General features: G+C 37.2%; 1 protein-coding gene across 3 annotated transcripts in view; it reads right to left on the reverse strand.

The window, feature by feature from the left end:
* The window catches only part of LOC123556229 (uncharacterized), a 64,440-nt gene extending 44,005 nt beyond the window's left edge, over positions 1 to 20,435 (reverse strand). For 2 of the 3 annotated variants that reach the window (XM_053542501.1, XM_053542502.1), the window contains exons 1-6: positions 19,697 to 20,434; positions 19,439 to 19,544; positions 18,925 to 19,056; positions 16,327 to 17,075; positions 14,684 to 14,763; positions 9,007 to 9,189 (exon numbers count right to left, since the gene is read on the reverse strand). In XM_053542501.1, the coding sequence (XP_053398476.1) occupies positions 9,007 to 9,189; positions 14,684 to 14,763; positions 16,327 to 16,336 (273 nt within the window). In that variant the 5' untranslated portion in view covers positions 16,337 to 17,075; positions 18,925 to 19,056; positions 19,439 to 19,544; positions 19,697 to 20,434. Of the gene's footprint in view, positions 1 to 9,006; positions 9,190 to 14,683; positions 14,764 to 16,326; positions 17,076 to 18,924; positions 19,057 to 19,438; positions 19,545 to 19,696 lie in introns of all 3 variants that reach the window. The other variant, XM_053542500.1, reaches the window with a different exon arrangement.
* Positions 20,436 to 21,920: the final 1,485 nt, after the last annotated feature.

Below are 21,920 nucleotides of genomic sequence, written 5' to 3' on the forward strand. Positions count from 1 at the left end.
TATATCACCAAGATGTGAGACAATTTCTTTATTTTCTCTAGGGCTTTCTTTTATTTTAGCTAACTGATGAAAAACAAGGAAAGAAATAAACAAAAAGCGTAAAGTTTTCATGTTAGTAATATGGATCATATTTTACTATCAACTGCTTTTCTTCTGATGATTTTATAAAAAATATCATAAAAAATTACAAGCTACTTCTGATCAAATGCACTCTCCATCAGTTATTAGATCTTTAATGACCCTCATTTATTATACTGGAGAAGGTGCTGCACAAGCAAATATTATATAACATTGCTCTCACTTATTTTCCTGAAGACACTGAAACTGATTCAGCAGGAAGTTTATTCATCTTAGATTCTAAGATATATTTGAAATTAAAAAAAGACAAATATTAGAACATGCATCATAACATTAACCTGGTTACAAATGTTTTCAAGGTCACCAGTTAATTTTCCTGATAGCATGACACACAATGCAATTTCAAACATGTAATATTCATCTTATATTGATGATTAAGAAAGAATTCAAAGTTTCAAGTAAGACATCACTTAACCATGTAACTTAGGTATGGGTTTTTACGAACTTTGATGTGAAACATCATGCCATTTCCAGGGGGAAAATATTAAAGCAATTTATTTTTTTAATTTAGATTTTATCCCTTTGTTTGTCTACAATGATCTCTACACTGACAACTTTAGACTTTTAAAAAGTATTTCCATCTGTGAAAGTGTCAGAGAGAACACATCTGTGAAAGTGTCAGACAGAACACATCTGTGAAAGTGTCAGAGAAAACACATCTGTGAAAGTGTCAGAGAGAGAACACATCTGTGAAAGTGTCAAGAGAGAACACATCATTCTGTGAAAGTGTCAAGAAAGAACACATCTGTGAAAGTGTCATAGAGAAACCATCTGTGAAAGTGTCAAGAGAACACTCCCTCACCAGCAGTTCACTTCCTGAGCCATAATGATGCTCCATTACATTGATCACATATTTCACACAGAAATACAACAATCTGTTAGACTTTTTACGGCTATCAATGGTGGAACAGACAATAAGACAAAATGTAACAAGTGAATGAAGTATTGCCATGCAATACAAAGTCCCCTATTGGAAGGCACCTTATCTTCTCTATTGTTAATTATAGTAACAACAGAGGAAAGTTAATCCTTAAACAAGAGCGCCGCCAAGCGGGGCAATATACACCCAAAGGCTTACATCATAGGATGGGAGCAAAATTTTAAGAACTTGACTGTTGTAGCCCCAAAGGACTGGAACAACAAAAGGAAAACTTCAAAAAACAAATCTAAGTCCACAAAAAAAATATTCAAAGTCTACAAATAAATCCTTATCAGATATAGGTATGTAAAAATACACCTTAAAATTGGAGGTACCATCCATGTTGTACCACAGAAAAGTGGTCTCGGTTTTTCCCTATGGCCAATCATAAAAAAGTTTCAAAATAAGGTATTTATAGTAACATAAAAGGGAAGAAATTCAAAAAAAAAATTATTGTAAGTACAAAAAAGAGATCTGCCAAATAAAAACAAGAGCACTGCAATGCAGAGCAATATACACAAAGCAAAGTCATATATGACCTTTGACCTTTAAGTGTGACCTTGACCTTGAAGCGAGTCATCCGGAACATGCGCTCTGCACATAGTTACAATGTGGTGAACATTTCTGCCAAGTTTCTTTGAAATCCTTCCAGCAGTTCAAGAGTTACAGAGCGGACACGAAACAAACTGATATGACTTTTGACCCCTAAGTGTGACCTTGACCTTGAAACAAGTCATCCGGAACAAGCGCTCTGCATGTCGTCTTGGTGTGGTGAACATTTGTGTCGAGTTTCTTTGAAATCCTTCAAGGGGTTCAAGAGTTATAGAGCGGACACGAAACAAACTGATATGACCTTTGACTCCTAAGTGTGACCTTGACCTTTAAGCGAGACATCCAAAACATGCGCTCTGCACATCGTCTCGGTGTGGTGAACATTTGTGTAAAGTTTCCTTGAAATCCTTCAGGGGTTCAAGAGTTACAGAGTGGACACGAAATTGCTAATGGACAGACGGACGGACACCAGCGTCATAACATAATACGTCCCTTCGGGCGTATAAAAAATTCCATATAATAGAAGTCCACACATAACTCTTTACCAGGCAGAGATAAGTCAAAATACACCTAACAATTGGATGTAACATGCATGTTGTACCACAGAAAAGTGGTCTCGATTTTTCCCTACAGCCAGTAATAAAAGAATTACAATATAAGCTATTTATAGTAAAACAAAGGGAAGTAATTCTAAAAACAAGGGTGCCACATGGTGGTGAACATTTGTGCCAAGTTACATCAATATCCCTCCATGCATGAAGAAGAAATGCTCTGGACAAAGTCATTCTTGAATTTGACCTTTGACCTCTAAGTGACCTCCACCTTAGACCTAGGGACCTGGTTCTTGCGCAAGACAATCCCTCTCATGATGGTGAACATTTGTGCCAAGTTACATCAAAATCCCTCCATGCATGAAGAAGAAATGCTCCGGACAAAGTCATTCTTGTATCTGACCTTTGGCCTGTAAGTGTGACCTTGACCTTAGATCTTGGGACCTGGTTCATGTGCATGATACTCTGTCTCATAGTGGTGAACATTTGTGCAAAGTAATATTAAAATCCCTTTAAGGATTGTTAAGTTACAGACTGGACAGGAAAAAAGCCCTTTTGGCCTTTGACTTCCAACTGCGACCTTGACCTTTCAACTAAGGGCCCGAGTTCTGCGCATGACACATTGTCTCATCCAGGGGAATATTTGTGTCAAATGATATTTAAATCCTTTTTTGCATGTCAAAATTTTAGACCGAACAAGAAAAAATTCCTATTGACCTTTGATCTCCAAGTGTGACCTTGACCTTTAAGCTAGGGTTCTGGGTGTTGTGCAGGACAACTCATCATGGGAAACATCTATGCCAAGTAATATAGTAATCCTTTGATGGATGACAGAGTTATTGACCGGACAGGAAAAAAACACTGTTGATCTTTGACCTCAAATTGTGACCTTGACCTTTGAACAAGGGATCTGGGTTCTGCGCATGACACGTCGTCTCATCATGGGAAATACTCGTGCCAAGTAAAATTAAAATCCCTTCATGAATGACAGTTATGGACCGGACACAAAACAGACCTTGTTCATGCCATGTAAACAATTGACTGCCAAGTGTGACCTTGACCTTTGAGCTAGGGGTCTGAAAGTTGAGCATGACACGTTGTCTTATTATGAGGTAAATTTGTGCAAAGTAATATTAAAATCCCTTCATGGATGGTAGTTATGGACCAGACAGGAAAAAAGCCATGTTGACCTTTGACCTCCAATTGCGACCTTGACCTTTGAGCAAGGGTTCCGGTCTTTGGCATGACATGTTGTCTCATCATGGGGAACATTTGTGCCAAGTAATATTAAAATCCCTTCATAAATGACAGAGTTATGGACCGGACACGAAATTGCAGACGGACAAACTGAAGGAAAGACGGCATGACAGAATGACGGACGGAAAAGTGCATTCCTATAGTCCCCGAAACTGGTTTTCAACCAGTAGGGGAACTGGTTTTCAACCAGTAGGGGACTAACAAGCACTTGTAGAACACGAAATGCCCCCTTTGATGCCTTCAGTAACTGCACAAGGAACAGAAATGACTACCGTAATCGGCCGAATATAGGTCGCACTCGTGTATAGGACGCAGTGAAAAAATATCAGCAGAATTCTGGAAAAATGCTTATACCCACTTAACACTTATCCAAACTTATGTTTGTCCGAAATTCGCTATAGTTTCTACGAATTCGCCAGTTTTGCTTAATCATTGTCGATTTTTTTGGATGTTGTGGCAAGTATTTAAATTGAAAAGCATAAACTCTGTGTATGCACTAAACTGCCGCATCCTCTGCTCCATGAATATTGACGCCAGTGAAAACGAAAGTACATTTTGGCACGTGGCTGTAAAATGACGTAATTTTAAGACTGGTTTGCAAATTGTTTTGAACATCAAGATCATATTGGATCAGTCTAAAATCTCACATGCACATGTTTACAATTGCCTCGGGGTATGATTAAACGGTTAATTGTTTGCAGATTGTGACAGTAGGTGTAAGATAAGTAATGCCTCGGACATGAATTTCTCAATGAACAAGAGGATTATAGACAACTATCAAAATTATGTTTGACGATTAGATCATCAATTTCCGGACTACCTGATATGGAGTTTCAAGTATCTTAATGCAAAATGTGTGAAAACACGCCAGGAAAGTTTTACACAGGTCTTGTAAAAAACTTAATGATCAGTTACAGAAATGCGTTGTAAAATATGTTTTAATGAAAAACAGCATTTATTTATCTTTTTTACGCAAGCTCTAAATTTTACATTTTATACAAAAGTAATTTAAGACGCCGGGTCCCGATACCGGCTATTAGCTATGCCCGAGTCATTGGTATTTACTCCCCTTGAATTCTCTTCAATATAGAGGTACGCGGGGTAAACAAAGATCGATCCTCTTAATTTTTGTGTCAGGGGAGATGCTTGGTCTTTTTCTATCCCCATATATAGGACACATCAGTCCTTCGAGACCAGAATCTCGTAAAAAAATGTGCGTCGTATATTCCTAGGATGACGGTAGTAGGACCCAATTTTTAAGTCTGTTATTTCAAATGCTTGTTTTTGCCCGTTATGTGTCTTCTATGTTGACTTTTTTGTCTATATCTGACCCATACATAACTATTTCAAAGATCAAACCACAACAATTCTGAATTTTACAGAAAATGAAGTCTAAAAATAAGAAATATACTTAAGCATATACTTAAGTTCGTTATATCGTGCTTAAATAGAAATATCATATTTGCGTGACTGAAATAAGTACTGCAGACAAATACTACTAACCATAGTTTAATTTAGCTATAAATACATTGGTATAGAAAAAATCAACATTAAATAACAATAGCTTAAGCAATAGCATGATTTTAAAATAACAGACTTAACTAAGTAATTACTTAAGTTTTTTCATGAAATTGGGGCTTGGTCACTGTGCACTGAATGTTTGACGTACTGATCTCAATTCAATAATTATGGGTCATTTACCAGTCATAAGTGACCTCCATATCAAATGTGATCTTAGCCAAAAGCATTCTCTAGTTATTTGGCAAAATGGCAAAAAAAACTACTGTTCAGGCTCAGAGTGACCTTGACCTTTGACCTACTGACCTCAAAAACAATAGGGGTCATCTGACGGTCATGATAAACCTTACTATTAAGTTTCGTGATCCTGGGCCCAAGCGTTCTCAAGTTATCGTCTGGAAATGGTTTAACTATGTGACCTTGACCTTTGACCTCAAAATCAATAGGGGTCATCTGCTGGTCATTATCAACCTACCTATCAAGTTTCATGATCCTAGGCCCAAGTGTTATCAAGTTATCTTCCGAAAATGGTTTAAATGTTCCGGGTCACTGTGACCTTGACCCTTGACTAAAGATCTCAAAATCAATAGGGGTCATGTCCAGGTCAAATGGTTCTCCAGTTATTGATCAGAAATGAAGTGTGACAGAAAGAAGTCCGTACGGACAGGGCAAAAAACAATATGTCTTCCCCAGTGGGGTTGGTGGTGGGGTGAGCGGGTGGGGGACATAATGAGGCTAGAGCATTAAATAACTTTTCTCATACACTGGAAACCAAGTCTTTGATACCATACTTTCTTACAATGAACCAAGAAAAAGTCCCAAATGGTTAATTATGTCATCATATCACTTCAAGAGTGAAATCTCCATCCCACACACAAAGGACATGAACACCAAATTCATTGTCTATGAATATAACATGCAATCATTATTCTATTAGAATTCCCACTTTATGCAGTCTTATTAATTGAAGTTGAAAACTGTTGGAGGGTGTGTGGGGTGCACAAAAATGATATTTGATACAAATGTGTTGCTTTAGTCTCGAAATACATGTACCAAGCATGTACCAAGCAATCTGAAATGCATTCTTTCCTAGGTTTTATTTACTTTATTTTCGAATCTTAGGAGCTCACTTTCATATAAGCAATGCTTATCTAACTTTGACACATTGAGAGGTAAATGCAGGAATTTGCATGAGGGACTTCAAATTCACCTCTATACATTTGAAGTTGCCACATCTTGAATCTGACTGAAGTCAAATGAACATACATAGTTTAAGAAGAAATTTTGATGGGACCTGAACAGAAAATTGAGATAACAGAAAATTGAGATAACCAGAATTTTGAGATAATCACAATTTTGAGATAACCAGAATTTTGTGAGAAGACAGTTGGGGATACTGAGTCTCAGCTATTTATACTTTTTATGGGGGAGGGGGAATATTTTTTTCAGAATATATAGGGAAAAATCATGACTATTTGGATATTAAGGGAAATACCCTTAATCTGGCATTAATTTCACAAGGAAAGAAACTGTAGTAGTGACTAACCATGCAGACTGGCCGGGATGGATGATTTATTTTCCCCTATAACTGATTTTAGTTGTACTCATATAATTACCAGTTTTTTATGTTAAAAAACTCAATAACCTTGTTTGTAATGGTTTAATGTGTAGTGCAACTTACAATCAGAATCCTTTTTAGATAATATTTTTCATATCTGCAAGTTATGAATAAGTGAAATATTACAAAGAACATTTGTGACCTTAAAAGAATTATACCATATACATATATATATTACATAAGCTTTTCTTTAATTAAAATGCTAAATAAGAATAAAATACAAAAAAGACTTGATTTTTCATATATTCAAAATGGTAGTGTTTAAATTAAGGAAAAAATAAACATAAAACATTTCACATTTTTTAAAACTGACTGAAAATGCTATCAGATGTCAACAAGAATGGTGTAAACGTTGTATGACACAGTCATGCCCAATGCTCGACAAAATTGTATCTCAAGTAAAAAAAAAACAATGTTTAACTCAGCAAAAAAATATCAGATAAAACTCCCAAGAATACCTGAATGTCCCCTTGATATTGATGATGTATGCCAAGTTTCATTTGAACTGAATGAAAGCTGTAGGAGGAGTTGAGCACACAATGCATTAATGTAGCAGCAATACTGTAAAGTCAAAAACAGGTACATAACACAAGATAAAATATTCAGACATGAAAGATAAAAAAATATGCGCACTTCCACTTCCTGTTGATGAAGTATGTTACGTATCATCTAAACTGAATGGAAGCTATAGGAGAATTTGAGTATACAAGGTATATAGAAGGCCATCATGGCCCGTGATTGCTTCAACAGTTTTGGTAGAGGGTGATTTTTTTCTAAACAAGACAAGATTTTTTTAACTTATCACTAAATACAGGCAGGTAACATGGGGGACTCATGTGGGCAGGTAACTTGGGGGGATGCGTGTGGGCAGGTAATATGGGGGACACGTGTGGGCAGGTAACTTGGGGGACACGTGGGCAGGTAACTTGGGGGACACGTGTGGGCAGGATGGTTATGGATAATAAGATACGGTACTAACTAAAAGACAATATTAAGAAACATAAGGAACAAAAGGTAAAACTAGACAAGTGTCCATAGGACTTTCATGACTCTAGGTGAAACATTTTTTAAGATAATTATTATATGCAAAACAAACTTTTAAGCAATTTATGTATATTTCTAACTAAGTCAAGGACCACGACTCTGGTCTCACTGAGTGAAATCCCTAACAGAACACCTGGTGCATAACTTCACATGCTATACAACAATCCTCTAATGTTTAATGATGCAATGTTAAAACACTATATGCCCGGGTCTTCCGTATCTGGGCATAAAAAAGTGCCATTATTTGTCACAATATAATTATGCCTGTCATGTAGCAAGATCACCAATATATTCATTTCAAAATACCATCCCAAATTCCAAAGGGGAAATAATTTTCCCTTACATGTATACAGGTAATTTCACAGAAAGAGATTTTTTTCTTTGTAAACTAGATAAGGAATAACTGGTTACAGTAATGGTTATGGTTATGATCGAAGAAATATTATTCCAGTTATCAAGCAAACATGGTCAACTTTGACTGATTCAAGGGCCATAACACTTAAGACTCTGGGTTGAACCAGCTGATTAACAAACTTGGCCTATATTTCAAAGAGGTACACAATTTGTATAGGTTTGACATAGTTTTGAGAAAAGCTATTCTAGTTATGCATGCACATACTGACTGACAGATGAGGCAGCAACTACATGCTTGTTCCCTTGAAATTTTTCAGAGAGCATATAAAGCTCTAGCTATTGAACAGACAAGGATTTCATACGCTGCCTAACTTCCCACCTATAAAAGGTGAATATACAGTAAGTGCAGTATTTCAAAAATGTACAAACAATACACCAGTATTGTATAAATAGATATTTTGATGTTTATGATACAAAGTACAATTAAATTATTTCAATTTTATATCAATTTTCACTAGCCCGACTTAATAATAATAAGCATTTTAGAGTTTACTATATAGTGCTGTTGCAGATAAAAAGTTCTTTTTATTGCAATTATTAAAAAAGCCATTTCTGAATGTTCAAAACATCTGACATAAATATCCAGAGGCTATGCAGTTTTATCTGCACCATCTACTGGATTATTGTAGTGTTCTAGTGACTTTTATCAAGGATTTCAGAATCTTATTATTTTTGATAATCAACTAATTTCAACAGTGCTGTGGTATTTTTACCCAAACTTTTTAAAATATGACTGCTGTAAAATCATTAGTATTCATAGGGGACAAATCTTTATGGGGCAATAGTTAAGAAAATATAGTGAAATGGAGAAGTTTGCCATAAAACTTTAAACCTTAATGCAATTTGACTCCCATGTCACAGCTTGGGTGAGTAAAATAGCCATAATTATTCTTCGAATAGTCATTTTTCGAAAAGTCAGACTAAACATATATAAAATATACCTGTATAAAATATACCATCTCCGGTACTTTTTCTGTTCAACTCACTATCCTTACCCGTCTTGCCGAGACTTTGACAGCTGGAGCTGCTGTTCCTGCTAGTAACTGAGCCTGGGAGCATAACTGACCTGGGCTCATGTCTTCTACATTGATACTGTCACAGCTAGAACCCAGGGATGGAGCCAAACTTAAAGAACTGGTACTGCCCAATGGCGCTGCTGCCATGTCCCGCAACTTTGGCTGGAAAGGAAATAGCCAGATAGATTCTGAAGTGAAATTCTGGAACTTGTTAAAGCCAGTGTTTATTTTGATCAAACCAATTTTGTCACTGTAAGACAATCTTGCAAAATAAGTGACTGATATGTTCTTGTGCAGATGGTTACTATATAAACAAGAGCTGTCTCCATAGGATGACACATGCCCCCGATGGCACTTTGAATGAATAGTTATGGCCGATGTTAGAGTTAAGGACCTTTGACCTACATAGCTGGGTCTTGCGCGCGGCACGTCGTCTTACTGTGTCACACATTCATGCGTAGTTATTTTAAAATCCATGCATGAATGACCCAGATATGGACCGGACACGCCCATCAATGCACTATCATGAAAAATGACCTTTAACATCTAAGTGTGACCTTGACACGTTGTCTTACTGTGGTACACATTCATGCCAAGTTATTTGAAAATCCATCCATGGATGACAAAGATATGGACTGGACACACCCATCAATGCACTATCCTTTAACGTCTAAGTGTGACCTTGACCTTTGAGCTACGGACCTGGTCTGCCGTGACACTTACGTGACATAGTCATGCCAAGTTTATTGAAACCCATCATCGATGACAAGATAGGGAACCCGGACAAGTACAGCCCATCAATGCACTATCCTTTAAAGTCTAAGTGTGACCTTGACCTTTGAGCTACGGACCTGGGTCTTGCGCGCAACACATCGTCTTACTGTGGTACACATTCATGCCAAGTTATTTGAAAATCCATCCATGGATGACAAAGATATGGACCGGACACGCCCATCAATGCACTATCCTTTAATGTCTAGATGTGACCTTGACCTTTGAGCTACGGACCTGGGTCTTGCGTGCGACACGTCGTCTTACTGTGGTACATATTCATGCCAAGTTATTTGAAAATCCATCCATCGATGACAAAGATATGGACCGGACACGAAAATTGCGGACAGACTGACAGAACGACAGACCAACAGACGGTTCAAAAACTATATGCCTCCCTTCGAGGGCATAAAAAAAACTTTGTGACAACCATGCAACAAGAGTGAGTTTTGACACCTCTTGAGACCCATACAAAAATGTATCTTCAAATAACAAAACTACTCTCACTGCAGTTCTGTAAATTTATGGTATACATAATTGATGACAATTTTCTAGATTCCAAAACTAGGGATAATAATGACTTTCTCCGTATTTTCCCTTTTTTAAGAGTAAACAGTGATGCATGGACTACTTGCAACTTCGTATCTATTTAAATATTACTGTCAGGTGAGGAACACCTTTGATGCTTCACAGGTATTTTATCAATTTGCAAAATAGATTCAATACCAAGAAAATGAACAACTAGCCTTGTGGTTACCTCATTTTTGCTTTATTATTTCACTAAGACAATGAATTAAAGTGTTTCGATACAAATGAGACTTTTCCATTTGTCATTTGTGTTTAGTTGCGATAACATGACAGAATATAATAATAATAATAACTTTAATTATAGAGGAAGGCACAGTTGGGCCTTGCCCAATCTTCCCTGTGGTCCTCTTTCAAACATAATTTACAAACAGGCATAGGAAATAGAGACCAATATAATTGCACCTTTACTAATTCTAACTGTTCTGTATTACAAAACCTGTTCTATTGTTACATTTTGATACAAGCAAAACCGTACGTATTCTTTTCACTGTAAAATACTAACTGGTATTTTATTTCATTTTATTATCGGCTTGTTAAAAGTGAATTTTTTACCATAAGTAACCTGTCATCTTTCAATACAAGAGGGCCATGATGTCCCTATATCGCTCACCTGTTATCATTGCACTTGAGGACAAGAAGGTCCTCAGAAAAAATATCTAAATCCAAACGACAGGAACAACAAAGGGAAGAAATTTAACCAAACAGAAGAAAAAATTTCTTACAAGGTATAGATATGTCAAAAAACACCTAAAAATTGGAGGTACCATCCATGTTGTACCACAGAAAAGTGGTCTCGGTTTTTCCCTATGGCCAATAATAAAAAAGTTACTTAAAATAAGCTATTTATAGTAACGTAAAAGGGAAGTAATTAAAAAAAAATATTGTAAGTGAACAAAAGAAGGATCTGCCAAATAAATTCATTAGTTACAGAGATATACCCATTTTAGTTTGAAATAAAGGGAGGTAATTTGACATAAAATCAGTCCATAGTTATCTACCCTGATTGTCTCAGTCCAACTAATAACAATAATGAAATTTCAAATAAGTCCTATAAGTACTTACTGATATAAATCCATTTTGATTACAATCAGGGGAGGTAATCAGATATAAAATAACTCTGGAACCTACGACTGGATCTGATTTGTCATTGAATCCAAGATTTATTGTTGTTGAAGATATTCTGGAAGTTTGTATCAAATAAAACCATAAATGAAGTCTCTATATGGCTGCAAAAGCCAAAATAGCCGATTTTGGACCTTTAAGGGGCCATAATTCTTGAACCCAAGACATAATCTGGCCAGTTCAAGAAAGGAAGCAAGATCTTGTGGTGGTACAAGTTGTGTGCAAGCTTGGTTAAAATCAAATCATAAACTAGAAAATGCTTTTGTAAAAAAGTGCATGTCTCCCCCAATGCAAAGTCCTATAGGCAAGAAGTCAATAGGGGTCAGGAGCGAAAGTCAAAGAGACACTGATGGGTGGCTGCAATAGGGATCATCTACTTGGCATGTCCAGTCATCCCGCTAAATTTCAACACTCTTGGCCTAGTGGTTCTCAAGTCACTGTTCAGGCTCCTGTGACCTTGACCTTTGATCAAGTGACCTCAAAATGAATAGGGGTCATCTACTCTGCATGTCCAATCATCCTATTAAGTTTCAACATTGTAGGTCAAGTGGTTCTCAAGTTATTTCCAAAAAATGATTTTACATGAACAGGCCACTGTGACCTTGAACTTTAATAGACTGACCCCAAAATCAATAGGGGTCATCTACTCTGCATGTTCAATCATCCTATTAAGTTTCAACATTCTGGGTCAAGTGGTTCTCAAGTTATTGATCGGACCTGGTTATCAATGTTCAGGCCCCTGAGACCTTGACCTTTAACATAGTGACCCCAAAAACAATAAGGGTCATTTACTCTGCACGAACAATCATCCTATGAAGTTTCAACATTCTGGGTCGAGAGGTTCTCAAGTTATTGATTGGAAATGGTTTTCCATGTTCAGGCCCCTGTGGCCTTGACTTTTAAAAGAGTGACCCTAAAATCGTTAGGGTTCATCTACTCTGCATGACCAATCATCCTATGAAGTTTCATCATTCTGGGTCAAGTGGTTCTCAAGTTACTGACCGGAAATGGTTTTCAATGTTCGGGCCCTGTGACCTTGACCTTTCACAGAGTGACCCAAAAAACGTTAGGGGTCATCTACTCTTTATGACCAATCATCCTATTAAGTTTCAACATTCTGGGTCAAGTGGTTCTCAAGTTACTGACCGGAAATGGTTTTCAATGTTCAGGTCCCTGTGACCTTGACCTTTAATGGAGTGACCCCAAAATCGATACGGGTCATCTACTTTGCATGTACAATCATCCTATGAAGTTTCAACATTCTGGGTCAAGTGGTTCTCTAGTTATTGATCGGAAATGGTTTTCAATGTTCAGGCCCCTGTGACCTAGACCTTTGACGAAGTGACCCCAAAATCAATAGGGGTCATCTACTCTTCATGACCAATCATCCTATGAAGTTTCAACATTCTGGGTCAAGTGGTTCTCTAGTTATTGATCGGAAATGGTTTTCAATGTTCAGGCCCCTGTGACCTTGACCTTTGACGGAGTGATCCCAAAAACAATAGGGGTCGTCTACTCCAGCAGCCCTACAACCCTATGAAGTTTGAAGGTTCTAGGTCAAATGGTTCTCCAGTTATTGCTCGGAAATGAAGTGTGACGTACGGACGGACAGACGGACGGACAGGGAAAAAACAATATGTCTCCTGGGGGAGACATAATGAAGCTGCTATTGTACAGACAAGGTCAAAATAGCTAATTCTGGCCCATTCAGGGGCCATAACTCTGGACCACATTATGGGATCTGGCCGGTTCAAGAAAGGAACCGAGATCTTATGGTGACACAAGTTTTGTGCAAGTTTGATTAAATTTAAATCACAAATGAAGCTGCTATTGTGCAGACAAGGTCAAAATAGCTAATTCTGGCCCTTTCAGGGGCCATAACTCTGGAACCCATAAAGGAATCTCGCCAGTTCAAGAAAGGAACCAAGATCTTATGGTGATACAAGTTGTGTGCAAGTTTGGTTAAAATAAAATCATAAATGAAGCTGCTATTGTGCAGACAAGGTCAAAATAGCTAATTCTGACCCTTTCAGGGGCCATAACTCTAAAACCCATTATGGGATCTGGCCAGTTCAAGAAAGGAACCGAGATCTTATGGTGACACAAGTTTTGTGCAAGTTTGATTAAATTCAAATCATAAATGAAGCTGCTATTGTGCAGACAAGGTCAAAATAGCTAATTCTGGCCCTTTCAGGGGCCATAACTCTGGAACCCATAAAGGAATCTCACCAGTTCAAGAAAGGAACCAAGATCTTATGGTGATACAAGTTGTGTGCAAGTTTGGTTAAAATAAAATCATAAATGAAGCTGCTATTGTGCAGACAAGGTCAAAATAGCTATTTTTGGCCCTTTCAGGGGCCATAACTCTGGAACCCATAATGGGATCTGGCCAGTTCAAGAAAGGAACCGACATCTTATGGTGATACAAGTTGTGTGCAAGTTTGGTTAAAATAAAATCAATAATGAAACCACTATCGTGCAGACAAGAAATTGTTGACGCATGCACGCACGCACAGACGACGGACGACGGACGAAGGGTGATCACAAAAGCTCACCTTGTCACTATGTGACAGGTGAGCTAATAAAATATATTTGGAGGGTCATGTACTTCAAACATGGACTGGAACAGAGATAAATGGAATTGAGATTGTAGCAGTTAAAACATTAAATTACATGAAATACAAAAAGTTGCTGCGGTTCAATTAATTTGAATTTACCCTGGTAACAAGGTAACCTACCTCCTTAATAGGCAAGTGCTTTCAGGGATTGCGAAGTCTCAAGAAGTTAAGAATACTGTCAAACAACACGGAAATGGATCCTAATGCATTTGTTGGCCTAGATTCTGTGAAATCCTTGGATATGAGTGGATATGTGAGGCTACGGCTGAAGACTCATATCAAGTCTAAACGGAAACGGTAAATTACCTGCTTTGGAAGAACTGAAAATAGCAAAATTCTAAAAAATCAGACCACAGTTCTTCAACAGACATCGTTCTGCAGATAATAAAATATTATTTTTTTCTTCCTCCATATAAGCCCCAAACCTGTCCCAGTTTGTCTTTCTGAATAGTGGGTCTATTCTGGGTGTCTGTTTAGTTTTTGTTGGTTTTACATGAGAATTAAAATGTAAAATTATCATGACTTAAAATGCCAGGAAATGTCTGGACTTAACTTACTTTTTGTTTTGAAGTTGAAAATAGATCCAGGGTGTTTCCTCCTGTGGTGGTGTCTGTAACTATCTGTGTCAAGTTAAAATCTGCAATAATATTAATAAAATCATCATAAAGTTTTGGACAGCCACATCCTGGTTTGATGTTAGGTATAAACTCAGAGTCCCAAGACCTTGACCTTGGACTTAGTGACCTGGGTTGTGCATTCTGCATTTTGTTAACTCACTTTTGAAAAAGTGCATGCCCCCATACTGCATCATTTGAATGGAAGTGGGAACTGATATGTAATATCTGAGTAAATGTTTGGTTGTTTTTTATAACCTGTATCTTATGGATCAGACAGGGAAAACAGCCCATTGATCTATGACCTCAGAGCGTGACCTTGATCTTTGGGCTAGATGTCTGGGTGTTGTACATGACAGTTGTCTAATTTTGGGAAACATTTGTGCAAAAAAAATATTAAAATCCCTTGATGGATAGCAAAGTTATAGGCCAGACAGGAAAAAACAATACTGACATCTGTACTAATGGTGTGACCTTTGAGCTAGGAGTCTGGGAGTTGCACGTCGTCTCATTGTTGGATACATTGGTGACAAAAATAGCAAAATTGGTTTAACAAGAGCTGTCACTAATGGTGACAAATGCCCCCCACAGCGCCTTGACCTTTAACCTAGTGACCTTGACCTGTGACCTGGTAACCCCAAAGTCAGTAGGGTTCTTGTACACAATAAGTAATATCAGCATGTGAAGTTTGAAGGTCCTGGGTGCAGTGGTTCGCAAGTAAAGTGCCATCATGCAAAAAGTTAACGTTGTGACGAACGAACTAATGAACGAACAAACTAACGAACGGACGGACAGTTGAAAACTAATATGCCTCCCTTCGGGGGCATAAAAATGACAGAGTTATGTACCTCACAGTAAAAATAGTAATTCCTTTGACGTCTTGAGTGTGACCTTGACCTTTCAGCTGGGGATCTGGGTGTAATGCATGATGAGTTGTCTCATATGTGATATGTTTGTACCAAGTAATACAAAATCCCCAAATAAATGGTCAAGTTACAGACCGGACAGGAAAAATGTCCTGTTGACCTTTAACCTCCAATTGTGACCTTGGCATTTGAGCTCAGGTTCTGAGTTTTGAGCATGACACACTGTCTGATTATGGGAAACATTTTTGCCAAGTAATACTAAAATCCTTTGATGGATGGTTAAGTTACAGACCGGGCATAAAAAAGCCCTGTAGATTTTTGACCTCCAAGTGTGACCTTTACCTTTGACCTAGGGATCCAGATCTTGCCTATGACACATTGTCTGATTATGGGGAACATTTGTGCCAAGTAATATTTAAATCCTTTGATGTATTACAAAGTTACAGATCAGACATGAATTTAGGACAAACAAACGAACAGACAAATCCTGCAATTACTATATGCCACACCCAACTTCATAACATAATGCTATCATTTACTATTTCACACTCCATAACATAATGCTCAAGATAACAGACACTGTGAAATACCTCAAAGACACTTTAAGGATAGATCTCAGATGACCAAAGCACATAAATAACATAACAGCAAAAGTAATTAACTCACTCAGAAGTACCATGAGATATACATGTCTAAAATCAAAGAAACAGTATAAAATACCTATCTCCATCTACAGTTTGAATAGTGGTAAACCATTTTGCATCCATGGTAAAAGTCCCGCTCACATGAAACTGAGTGAGTACAATGATCAGCAGCTCAATATGTATGCAACATCTATGGTTAAACAAGAAGTGTCACCCTAAATTAATGCTTAAAGATGTTAACTGGAAATCTCTCAAATATCTCCGTATCGAAATGCTCTCATAATATTCTGCAAAATAAAGTATAATCTTGTTGCAGTTGATCATAACCAACACAACAAGAACCTGAAATATCTCAATCTCACACACAGCACCCTGCAATCATCTAAGAATCATACATTTTTTGATTGGTCTCCCTTGGTATATAAGAGTAGATTGACTATTCCCTGAATGACTGGCAACTGAAACCTTCTAATCTTTATCGCTGTTTTAATTCTCAGTGGTTCTGTTTAACTCTGCTCCTAATGAGCTTGCTCATCTATTAACAGTCTGTCCCACACAAAGCAAGCACCTCCCAGTTATAATTTTTATGATTTTTGGGCAGTATACTGTACATGTAGATTTGAAGATTTGAACACCGGGAGGTCAAAATATCAAGGCTAGATGTAGTCTGATATTCAAAAATCTAATAAAAAAGCATGTGGACATGATTATAAGCATTGGAAGAGTTCCCTGGTGTTTTAACTGCAATAGTAAGCTGGTGACTGCCCAAGCTGTCAGAATCACCCAAATCTTTGCAGGTTTCTGGCTAGTCATCATACCACTAACCTATACATGGAAGAAAATAACAGACACTTAATACAAGAGATCTATCATAAAAATGAAGCCAAGCGCTCCTGCCATAGAAGAGATTGAACTAAGTACCACAACATACATGGCAGGCTGGCATCAACAAATCCCCCTCCCGATGATGAACTTGCAGTTAGTTCTGAAAAGAAACTGAAATATGTTGTGATAACCTGTCTGACAGGACTCCACACTCTTAAGGTAAATGCAGGTGAAGTAAGAATACCAAAAGCTATATGCAAAGCAACCTGAAAAAGTAAACAACAATAACCACACAAGGGACGCAGCAGCTACAAGACCATCAAAAATACACAAAGCATCAATCACCATTTTTATATAGAGGGGGATCTTTTTATATGAACTTGTGCTGGCTTGATTATTGATAGAATTTCAGGTATCAAGGGTAAGCAATCGTGATGATCTTAGCTATTCATAATTATACCTGTAGTTATCTCCCTTTTGTTAACATGTATAACATTAGGTAGCAGGGTACACTTAGATTCAAAAATTTTGGGCACGGACAGTCTTACAAGTAGCGAGTCGCAATATTGCACTTCCCTTATGAGCAGAATCAGGGTGGCCATTTTATAAATTTCGTGCATGTTTTGTGCTTTTAATTAATGGCAAGATCAGGATTCTCATACAAGAATAAAGAAAGTTATCAAAACAAAAGTTTTACACCATCCATGAAAAAAAGCATGCCAAAATCATCAATTTTGCACTTTTTGAACAGCCTGCAATGATCCTGCTGCAAGAACAATGCCCAATTTTATTGAATTTCTCAATTTAATAGTCCTTACTGAACTTCAGGATTCTTTTTTGTGTATATTGTTTGTAAATTATGTTTGAAAGAGGACCACAGGGAAGATTGGGCAAGCCCCAACTGTGCCTTCCTCTATAAATAAAGTTATTATTATTATTATTATACACCGGACACGTTAAAGAACCAGACTGTCTATTCGCAAAGTGCTAGGCTAAGTTAGCCGGACAGGCCTGATGTATCTCTCTCTGTTCTCTCTGTCTGTTCGGGGGAGGCTTTATCTCAGTCTGTCCCTCTGGTCAGATCGCTCTGCGTCTGTACTAGTAGAGGATGAATTTAGCGCCCTGTGTGGCTGCGTTTGCTATATGTAAAGCGCCTTTGAACGTGTTTATCATGAAAAGGGCACTATATGAATCTAGTATAAAAATAATAATAATAATTTTACCCATGCAGGCAAAACCCACCTGGCACCCCCTATGCCAGATGACTCGAGTGCTCGCTAGCGATTCATGCACCGAATATGTAAGATACGAAAAAATCAGGTACCTTGATAGTTTCTCTCCGTTCCTTATAGCATATTTCTCAATTCAAAATACGTTATTTTATGGTAAGAACATACCGTTACGCTACAAATGATACAACTTAAGGGGAACTTTGTTATTGTGCGTCACTGAAACCTCATGACATCACTTCTGCTTAAGGATGTTAATTTCCCCCGCTGTACATACTCTACTACAAGAAAGAGTGCATTTCTATTTGCTTTGTTTCTTATTTTTTTGTAAAATACGGTATGCAAAAAAAATCTGTCAGAATTAAATGCTTATATGTATACGATATGCAAGAAAAAATACCAATCATGTGTTTATGAATCGTATAGAAATATCCGTCCCTCGGCCACCTGCGCATGGGTGGTAACTCAGCTAGCCTTGTTACCGCCAGATGCGCAGGTGCCCTCAGGACGGATATTTCTATCTGATTCGTAAACACATGACAGATATTATTTGTGCCTTGCAATGGTTACTAAAATGTGTATGTTTTGACTGTAAACAAAATAATAAATGTAAATCATACCATGAGCAGTTTTTCTACAGCAAACATTATACACCTGTGCGACCTTGACCTTTGGGCTAAAGGTCTTGGTGACAGGTGTTCAGCAGTTTTTCTACACTTCCCTTTATACAGTAAATACACTTGTTTTTGTGCCTAGAAACATAAATAACATACAATTTAAACATTCATATAGTAAACACTTTCATATGACATTGCTTTTGTATTGATTAAGTTGCACAAAAGCCATCTAATATAACCACAGTAGTATATTTCTGTACCATTATCTAAGTTGCTAAGAATCAGCATGATCTGTAATAGCATTACTGACATGATATTAAAAACTACCATAAGCTTTCACAACTGTACACTGTCTAAGAGTAGAATTTGAATATTTTGCTCTAGACACAAAATTTTGGGACAAATTTGATCTTTGAGCTCCATTTGTGACCTTGACCTTTGAGCTACTGACCTGGTTCATTGGCTCTGCACATCCTCTGAACACCAAATACCTATATGCTAATTTTAAAGTCAATACCTTGAATGGTAACTGAGTTATGCTCCAAGCAGGAAAATGATGGACAGAAAGACAGACAGGCTGAAAGATTCACACGCCATAACATTACACATCCATTTCTCCAAAACTGCAATATAAGAAGGCAATTATAGGTCAAATATTACGAATGAATCAAATGAAAAAAGCAACATCTCTCTGAACTCAATTTGGCTTAGAAATTAAATAATAATAGAAAATCAATGAGGTGTCAGTATTAGGACGGTGTCCATTTAGACATACCAGGGTTCAGCAAATCCACTCGTCCGCTCGCAAATACGAGTAGAATTTGGCTCGGAATGACTCAAACTTGCTGTAGTACTTGTCCTGCCGGATAAGTACAATTGTTTACCAAATATACAATAAATCTAATTAAAATGGAGCTGTGAAGAAGCTGGGTAACAAAAAGATCTAAAACAAAAGTTAATTTGATAGTCGCTACTCTCAAATCCACTCAATTAATTCCATTACGATAACCATTGTGATAGCATTAGCTGGAGAACAAGATTACGGTTCCTGCAGGACAAGTTGCTTTCAAACAATTTGTTGAGCCTAGATACATAATATAGGATATATACTGCCAGTTAATTTCATATACATTGTCACTTAATAATGGTCCATGAATACGGACTAAAGCAACCACATTTTTACTATAAACATGAAGGTAAAACTGTACATATTAAGTTATGGCTTATTTATAGGACTAATCTTAAGGATCGAAAACATGTAGCACCTTACATCTGTTGTTAGGTTCGCAAGTTTAAAGTCTGTGCTGCTACAACTGGCAGTGACTACTGTTGATGAAAAGAAGTGTGCTTTTCGAATTGCTTTCTTGCATGATATGTTTTACTAACTTTTAAAACCAATGTCCTCTAGCTCTTTAGTATTTGATTGCTCAAAAAAACAAGAGCTGTCACAGGAGACAGCGCGCTCGACTATTTCAATGCTGGATAGTGAAACTGGGCACATCTGAGGAAACTGGAGCTGTCACTGGAGAGTTTAATTACTCCAATGATGGATGAAGATAATGCACAATAGCTTGAGTCTGTATTAAAAACATCAAGTAATAAGACAGGTAAAAATAAAGTGTATCAAAACATTATATAACTATAATTCTAAACAAAAAGGGGGCATAATTCATAAAATATTGGTGCAGGAGTTATGCACCTTGTGTCATATGATGAATATGATGATGTGAAACAAGTACTTCAAGTATGAATCAAATCCATTCAGTAATAACTGAGATATAGTGAAAATAAATTAAAATTAACCTTAAATTCTAAGTAAAAAGGGGGAATAATTCATGAAACATTGGTGCTAAAGTTATGAACCTTGTGTCATATGATGTGGGTGATGATGTTGAACAACTAATTCAAGTATGAATCAAATCCATTCAGCAATAACAGAGATAGAGTAAAAGTGCATCAAAACTTTAACCTGAAATTCTAAGTTAAAAGGGGGAATAATTCATGAAACACTGGTGCTAGAGTTATGCACCATGTGTCATAGGATGTGGGTGATCATGTTGAACAACTAATTCAAGTATGAATCAAATATAATGTGGGTGATGATGTTGAACTATTATTTTAAGTTTGAATCAAATCCATTCAGTAATAACAGAGATAGGGTGAAAGTGCATCAAAACTTTAACCTGAAAATCTAAGTGAAAAGGGGGGATAAATCATGAAATATTGGTGCAAGAGTTATGACCCTTATGTCAGATGATGTGGGTGATGATGAGGAATAACTATTTTAAGTTTGAATCAAATCCATCAAGTAATTACTGAGATATGATGAAAAAAGAGAAAGTGTAAAAAAACATTAACCAAGGTGGGGACGCGGAAAGACGCCGACGCCAGGTCGAGTAGGATAGCTCTCTTTATACTTCGTATAGTCGAGTTAAAAAGGTTTTATCATCGGTATCTTTCCATTTATTAAATGGTTTATAAACCTCAATCTCATGGGAAAGCACCCTCTCATGGGTACAACTCTTTTCCATATGAAACATTCAATAGAGTCGGTGCACACCACCAAAATATACTGACTATATGTAAGGGTTAGGTTTAACTAAAATTTTGGACCTTTAAGGGGTCAAAACTCTGGAACCCATCATCATATGGGATCTGGCCAGTTTTCAAAAGGAACCAAGATATATTACTGCCCCCTCTCCCATATCCCACAGCCCAATATAAATTGTGTGCAAGTTTGATTAAAATTGAATGCAAAATGTAGCCTCAATCATGTTCACAAGCCAAAATAACGAATTGTAAACATTTAAGGGGCAATAACTCTGGAACCCATGATGGGATCTGGCAAGTTTTCTAAACGAACCAGGATATTATGCCAATACAAGTTGTGTGCAAGTTTGATTAAAATCGATGTGGTCTCTATCGTGTTCACAAGAAATTGTGGATGGACGACAGACTATCACAAAAGCTCACCTTGCCACTACGTGATAGGTGAGCTA

This window comes from Mercenaria mercenaria, chromosome 5, assembly GCF_021730395.1.
Source record: "Mercenaria mercenaria strain notata chromosome 5, MADL_Memer_1, whole genome shotgun sequence".
Classification (NCBI taxonomy): domain Eukaryota; kingdom Metazoa; phylum Mollusca; class Bivalvia; order Venerida; family Veneridae; genus Mercenaria; species Mercenaria mercenaria.